The sequence below is a fragment of the Henckelia pumila genome, chromosome 4, assembly GCF_033568475.1.
Source record: "Henckelia pumila isolate YLH828 chromosome 4, ASM3356847v2, whole genome shotgun sequence".
Taxonomy (NCBI): Eukaryota; Viridiplantae; Streptophyta; class Magnoliopsida; order Lamiales; family Gesneriaceae; genus Henckelia; species Henckelia pumila.
In genome coordinates this window covers 205,636,855-205,644,931 of record NC_133123.1, presented here as the reverse complement: position 1 = coordinate 205,644,931, position 8,077 = coordinate 205,636,855, and the positions used below count along the sequence as shown (strand labels likewise).

The window sequence follows — 8,077 nt, the reverse complement described above, 5'->3', positions numbered from 1 at the left end:
GTAATAGAAAAACACAGCAAAATATTAAATAAATTTTATATAAAAAAATAGAAACGTAACAACTATTCCATAAAATTAATTTTTTTAAATAACTACTTAAATATAAATATTTAGTAGACAGAAAGATTAATACTTAAATTTTATTGTACGTAACAGATACTCCAAACATACTGGTTTATTTATTTTCTAATCTTCTAATATTAAGGCTTGAGTCTTGACAGCTATGATACACCTCAATTTAAAATATTCTGTAATATTTAAAATTATATACAATAATACGATCATATATACCTATCATATATCTCATTATATATATATATATATATCAATTTTGCTATCCTGCCCACCCACCGTGCCACCTAATGTGCCCACCATGACGTGGCACTCAACTATTGGATGTGATGAATTGTGCGTCCAATAGTTGAGTGTCACCTCATGGTGGACACATTAGGTGGGCACGATGGGTGGGCAGGATAGCAAAACTTATATATATATATATATATATATATAATATAGTAAAATGATTGATTGAATAAAAAAAAATAAAAAAAATGGATAAGATGTACAATTTAACTATTTAGTGATCAATTCAATGGAAGTGGACCATCATCTAACCTTGTGGTAGACAAGAAGTAGTAAATATAATCTTTATCCTATCTTGAGAAAAAAAGCATGTCTTCTACGTAACATTAACAAATACAAAAACATACACTACGTGATATGTCTCTATTAGAAAGGTCGATCCCGCTCATATCCAACGTGAAAAGTTATAATTTTTTAGTAAAAAAATATTATTTTTATGGGTTAGATTAGAGACAATCGTTTTTACAAAATTGATTATGAACAGACGTGGGAGTTTTCGTGAGAAAACAAAGAAAGGTTTATCCAATAATGTCATAGATGAAAGTTCAATCTTTCATGAAAACTGTTTAAAATTCCCTCGAAAATTAACTCTTTGTAGTTCATCAGTTCAAGATATGGACTTCGCTCAAACTACCATAAGCCGTAGTACTAATACTCGGTTCGACGAATACGGTTGGTAAAATGTTACGAGATTATAGAAAATAAGCCTCGAGATTGGACGGGAACATAGGTAGTGTTTGGGAGAGCTTTTAAAAATTAATTCTCAGCTTTTTCTTAACAAAATTTTGTAAAATTTGAAATTTTTATTAAGAAAAAAAACTGAAAAGTGCTTCATATAAGCTCTTCCAAACACTACCATAATCTGCAAAATTGGTGACACAATTTACACAACACATCTCTGAAGTTGGCTCCTCCAGCTGTGGATCACTGATCTTTCATCGTCATCTTCTTGAACAATGGTATCCCCGCCGGTCGTCGTGGATGTACCATGAGAGGAACCGGTCAGCAGCGAAGGGCCGTGAGGTGATCCGGATTGAGAACTGCTTAGTTTCAAGGATTCACCACGTGGTTCTTGGGGCGGCCTTAAACCAGCTCCTATGCCAACAACATGAGGTTGGATATTGGCCGAAGGATTAGACTTCTTCATATGGATGCGATATTTCTGAGACGAGACAAGATCAAGAAACATAACTATACATAAGGATGGATTCTCCCAATCAATGAGATAATAGAAGAAAGAGACAAACAGACGAGATCAAACGCAGTACTTGCAGATGGCTCTTTACTTGATCGAGGGTGAGACCGTCCACTGCCATGTTTTCTCTTATCAGCCTAGGCGTAGCAGCTGCCAAGAACACAACAAAATCCAATCATAAGATAAAAAAAAGGCTCCTTTTCTTAAATTGGTGAAATCCAAGTACAAACTTAAGATGTACATGGTCCTTGCCTGCCCTGTCTCATCAACTTCATAGAATTTGAATCTCTTTCGTCTAAAACTTAGGAATTCTATCTTAAAAAAGATATAGCGAAAAGACTTAGAACTTGATCATAAAAAATCCAAATTTTTGAACAAAGTTAATCAAGTTCCAGAACTTCAAGGTCTTGTCAACATGGGCACCACGCACCCTTTGCGCTTATTGATAGAGATAGAGCCGATACATACGGCTTTTTGGCCTATGCTTACTTCGTAATAAATACACGAATCCTTCACGCAAATCCGAAGAAGTTATCACGGACGAGCCACATGCAAATTAGCTCAAGAAAGCTTCACCATAAACTACATCCCATTTTCCAACAAAAAAAAAGAAAGAAAGAAAGACAAGTTCTAAAAAATCCGAACCTCCAGGGCCTCCGAGCTTGAGCAAGGCTTCCACAAACCGGTGATGCAATTCGGGAGACCAACTTCTCCTCTGTTTCTTAGTAGGCTGTTTCTCCCCAGCCTTCAAATTCGACTCGAGAGATGATTCGTCATCCTCTTCTTTCACCATGATCTCCAATGGATGATTCTTTTCTTCTTTAGCGCTCTATTTACCCCCAAAAAAAAAAAACATAAGAAACCCACAAATACACAAATCCCAGAAACCATATAATGAATTTTTGGTGAAATTTCAAGCTTTGGACCATACAGACTTCTAGCTTATACCTTTCTACTTATATCTTGTTTTAACATGTGGTTGATGTCATCGAAACCCGAATTTCCGAAATGGTGATTGTTGTTCAAGTTCCCCAACTGCAGAGAATTCTTCCAACTCCTTTCATCAGTGATAACATTTGTGAGAGTATTCTCTTTAACAATCTCAACTTCTTCATTTTTCTTCAATGGTATGAATTCTTTCAACAATGGCTGAGTACTCGATCTTCTGCACTTCATTAACTCATCCTTCATCATCACAATTGCTGCAAGAACAGAAACGGCGAAAGAAACACAAATCAAAACTCTATCCAAATCCAAACAAAAAATCAAAATTATATATAACCAATCCAATCAAAATCAATCAAATTTCATAACAAAAAGGAATTAAACGGAAAATCGGAAAACAACCCACCATCGTTCAAAAGGAGCATGCAAAAAGGGAGCTCTCTTTTGAACCCGTAGATCTTCTTCACCTCATCTTGCAACCTGCAAACATATTCATCGAGCTTGGAAATCTTCTCGGGCACACTACAAATCGTGGAAACTTCATCAAGAAACATCCCGATTGGTTTTTGAACGAAACATCTGGATGAAGAGGGGCAATCCAAGCTGAGTTCTGGGCAGATTCTGGATCCCACACCCATATTTTTCTGCAGATCTTTGATTATCCGGAATTGGGTATGAATCGAATGTCGTGTTGTGTACGTGTTGGGAGTGTGAATGGGGTGAGAGAAAATGGAAAAGAAAAGGCGAAGATTCTGCTGAAACAACGACGAGTTTTGACAGTGGTACTGAGGCAGAAATGTCCGCTGAATGTGCTATTTATTTATTTTATTATCGGAAAGAATATAATATAAAAATCTTCTTCAGGTTGTCGCATATTTCATTTCCTTTTATCATCTTTTCTTTGCTTCTTTGTTAAGGGCGCGACGGTTTTTACGGTTTGGTTAATCGTATGAATCGGATTGAAATAAAAAAATTCGATTGAACCGAAAATAAAATCATTAATTTGATTCGATTTTTAGTTTTCCGAATTTTCAATTCGATTTTGTTTGTTCAGTTAACCGAATTGAAAATCGTTTTTTCCTATTTTTATTAAAAATTAATATATATACATATGAATAAAAAAAAATTTAAACAGTTCAAATTTGGTTAAACGAAAGTTGGGTTCAATCTAGATGAACACCCTATAAAATATTAAAACATATATATTTTGGAATTTTTTTTTCAAAATTATGGAAAAGTTCAACTTTGAAGAATTATTTTTGAGGATAAAATACATATGTAGTTTTTCAATGGTTTTATAAATTCACTAAAAAAAACTCAAATCGTATTAAAATATTTTTTAAAAACTATAAAAATAAATGAATATAAATCAATTTTTTTTAGGGAAAAACTCGTAATATTAATGCAAATCATCTATTACAAGTTGAACCAACCATGAAGGAAAATCACCATTCACCCAAATAAAAGATAAATGGATAGAAAAAGAAAAAATAGCAATACTATGAGCAACTCTATTTGCGGTTCGACGAACATGAATAACTTCCGTGATCTGAGGTAGATGCAATCGCATCCTGATTTTCGTCGCACAAAGACCCAATCAATTTACTTCCGGAGAGTATTCCGCGATCGTGCATTTTTCAAGTATGAAATAATAACGAATTTAAATTTTTGGAAGCTGAAAATATATTTCAGAATTTATTACTTCAGAAATTTACTTATGGTGCTTCTTTTATGTTTATACATATATATATAGTAATTTTCAGCTGCCCAACCATGTTTTCCCACTTGGTTTGCGACTACTAAAACCCGGTAGTGGGTTTTAGTGATGCAAAAAAAAAACAAAAACCACTAAAATCCACTACCGGATTTTAGTGGTCGCGGATCAAGTGAAAAAACCACTATATTACGTTAAAATTTCTTTCACATGTTATTTGAGAGTTTTATTAAAGGAAATAAATTTTTTGGTCCATCAACTTGTTTATTTTTTTTGTTTTGGTTCGTTAATTTAACAAAGTTTGGTTTTGGTACACTAACTTTTATTATTCGACTATTTTGGTCCATTTGATTACGTGATACCAAAAAATGCTGACGTAATGTCGAGAAATGATTACGTGGCATTAGAAAATGTTGACGTATCAAGCTGTCAAATCAGCAAAGTAACCAAAATAATCAAAAATTAAAAGTTATTGCACCAAAATCAAATTTTAAAAAGTTAATTGACCGAAACAAAAAATGAGCAAATTAATAGACCAAAACACTCATTTTATGTTTTACTAAAACCTGAAATTTTATTTAATTGGGAAAAATATATCTATATTTGATTCAAATTTGTTGATTTGTTGTAGAATTCAATATAAGTTGATTTTTAAAAATGTAAATCTCAAATTATTTTATTAGATTTTAAGGCATGAAGTGGACCGAAAGTTCTTGCCAGCCGTATGACACTCTTACAAATACATCCAAAGGGTAATTATTTATCAACAATTTATATTTTTTAATGAATCTGTTCACCTTTTTATCAATGATGGAACCTAAAGTCGTTTTATTCGAGGTAAACTTGATGAACTCTCAAATTAACATAATAGTTTGCAAAATTATATTAGTTAGGTAAATCGTATTAGGCAAATTATGTAGACAATTGAATTATTAATCATTCGTTAAATTTTTGTCTACTCCACCAACTCAAATACAGTCTTAAAGATAAATGTTCATCTTTAAATGTATCATTAAAATATCATCGTAAGAATGACATGGATTTTTAAATTAGAAAACAAGAACGGTTAAGTTGGTAACTTAAACCAGTACTACTTCCATTTTGATTATATAAGCCATGTTTTTTTTTTTTTTTTTTTGTTTCTCAATATATAAGCTTAACTAAGTACATTTTTTATGCTTCAATTTCAAATTCACTCCAAAATCTAGTAATTTCAAATCCATTTATTCCAAATGTAATCAAATTCTCATATTATTCATAATTTTCACCAGCCATCTAGCTTTTAAGATGTTTATGTTTTAATTTTTTTTTAAAGAATGTCATTTTCACCTATCCTTAAGATTAATCCTACGAAAATATTTAATTACTAAGTTATGTTGAAAATGAGATTGATCAAATTTTCAGTGTGGATTCAATTATTGATAAGATAAAAGTTAAGAAGAAATGTCGATGAAAACAAAATGACGCAACATGATAAATAAAGTCATGGATAGTGATTTTATATTTATCTTTTAATTTGTTACTCTAATTAATATATTACTGATTGGATTATAATTATTGAAATTTTATTTCTAATACTTTTTTGCAAATTTGATTGTTATGAAAAATGTTATGGGTGATCGTTTAGGTAGTTTTTTTTTCAAAATTACAGTTTTAGATTTTTAAATTTTATCTTAAACAAAAACTCATGTGAGTTAATCTTACAAGTTAATTTTGTGATATAGATTTCTTAATTACTCTTTTTTTTTATATTAAATTAAAATTATTTTTTTATAATGTCTTTTAGTTAAAATATATGTATAAATATAATCAAACACGGGAAGAGACGACCATAAGGAGGAGTTATATATGAGAAAATATTTTTTTTGGTTCAATAAGTTGTTCATTTTTTGGTTTGGGTCCATTAGATTTTTAAAATTTGATTTTGGTACATTAAATTTTAATTTTCAATGATTTTGGTCTAATTGCTGGTGTGACAGCTAGACACGTCAGCATTTTCGGGTGCCACATCATCATTTCCGATGTCAATTCAGCATTTTTCGGTGTCACATCATCATTTGGACCAAAATACCCGAAAACTAAAAGTTAGTGTATTAAAACAAAAATTTGAAAAGTTAATGGACCAAAACCAAAAAATGGACAAGTTAATGGACCAATAAAAATATTTTTTTGTTTTATATATCACACATTTTAGTGTGTAAGATATTCATGATCGATCACTAAAACCAACTTTTACAAATACGATGGACTCACAAAAATTCTACTATCAAAACCTCATGAATCAAATGAATCATTGAATGTGATGTTATGCTTTTTCAAGTTGAATGCACGAGTAACGCGTGGCGTACAATGTTGGCCTTGGAGATAAGGAATTTTTGTGGGCCCCACGTAAAAGTCTTTCCTCTTTTTCTCAAATCACATGCGTTTTCTCGTAGCCGTTGGATTCCAATTATATTCTCCAAGAATCTCCCACGTTTCCTTTATTATTCTTTATTTTATTTTATTCGACAAAAACAAATCTAATTAATTAGTTTTTACAATAAATAAATTTTGTCGGATTCCATTTGATGGGGTCCCGGATTCATGCGTTTTTTTTTTTTAATAAGTAAGAATCTTTGCTCGAGGACCAATTGGAAGTTAGCAAAATGATACCGGTCAAAATTCTTTTGTTAAAAAAATAACTCCTTTATGAGTAATTGAAATAAATCAAATACATTGTGGAGTGTTATTTTTCAAAAAAATAAAGTTTGATCGAAGTTATTCACCAACATCTCCCCCAATTTTGCATCGTAATATTATATTTTTAAAATATAAAATAATTGAAGGAAGATTATCATCTTGCCCAAATTGCATACTTTGTTTTTTTGTTTTTTGTTTGCATAACTCAAATTACATACTTAATTGTGCTACAAGAATCAAATATTTAGTTAGGACACACTACAACAAATATGCTAATTAAAAACACTAAAAAGACAACGGATTTATAAAAAAATGTTGGTTTTTGGCTTTTGACAACGGTTTGTACTAAAATCGTTGTGGATGTGCGTTTTTTTCTATTTTAAGTCAATGGTTATAAGAAAATCGTGGTAATTGATGTTCTACGACAACGGTTTTTATTAATCGTTGTCGATGAGCGTTTTTTTTAAATAAAGACAACAAATATTTTAAACCGTTGTCGTTGTGCTGTTTTTGGACCAATAAGACAACGGATTTTTGGACCTATAGACAACGGAATTTTAAACCGTTGTGTATTGATTTTTTTTAATAAAAAAACGAGACGCATAAAAAACTCATTAATAATCCGTTGTGTAAAACATTCTCAAAAATATATTTCCCATTGTCGTTGGCTTCTTTTTCTCTCTTCTTTTTGTCGGCGTGCCCTAGCTACTTGATAGATCGATCGATCGATCGATCTTGCTTCTCCCATTGTCGTTTAGATATTCAATTAGCTTGCTCCTGTCAGTTGCCGATATTACTCTGTAATCGATCTAAGAATTAGGTTTTCGGGAATATTTGGAAGTTTGTGCAAATGGGAGTATTTCTGAATGCGTGCGAAGCATTGCGGTGAAGATGTTTTTTGAGTGATTAAGCTGATAAAAAAACAAATAAAAATTTGTTTCACAGAGATACACGGAGTACTGCTTGTGAATTTATCGCTTTTTTATTGGTTTTACGTTGAGGAGAAGGTGTGGCGACTGAGTGATTTTTGGTGGGAAGTTAGTGTGAATTGAGTGGAGATCTTGAACCAGTTAGCTGCCGTTATTACTTACCAAAAATCCAAGCGTGTGTCCAAGTCTGAGACCCAATTTTCCCAACTCCCGATTGTGGTCGTAAGTCTTCTTTGTGTATTGGTTTTTATT

The 8,077-nt window shown here is 31.7% G+C and overlaps 1 protein-coding gene across 1 annotated transcript; it reads right to left on the bottom strand.

Moving 5' to 3' along the window:
* Positions 1 to 681: 681 nt before the first annotated feature.
* Positions 682 to 3,295, bottom strand: LOC140865682 (transcription factor HHO6-like). Its single transcript, XM_073270399.1, has 5 exons — positions 2,910 to 3,295; positions 2,507 to 2,760; positions 2,204 to 2,387; positions 1,632 to 1,708; positions 682 to 1,525 (listed from the first exon to the last, which is right to left on the bottom strand). Exons 1-5 carry the CDS (start codon positions 3,139 to 3,141, stop codon positions 1,247 to 1,249), a joined length of 1,026 nt encoding a protein of 341 aa, XP_073126500.1. The 5' UTR covers positions 3,142 to 3,295; the 3' UTR covers positions 682 to 1,246.
* Between the last annotated feature and the right edge of the window lie 4,782 nt (positions 3,296 to 8,077).

Bases quoted from the DNA above. Each gene is read 5' to 3' on its own strand.
- LOC140865682 (XM_073270399.1), bottom strand. From the start codon at position 3,141: ATGGGTGTGGGATCCAGAATCTGCCCAGAACTCAGCTTGGATTGCCCC. The intron at 2,761-2,909 runs GTGGGTTGTTTT...CTGTTCTTGCAG, and splicing joins CATGCTCCTTTTGAACGATG to CAATTGTGATGATGAAGGAT. The intron at 1,526-1,631 runs GTACTGCGTTTG...GTCTCGTCTCAG, and splicing joins AAGTAAAGAGCCATCTGCAA to AAATATCGCATCCATATGAA.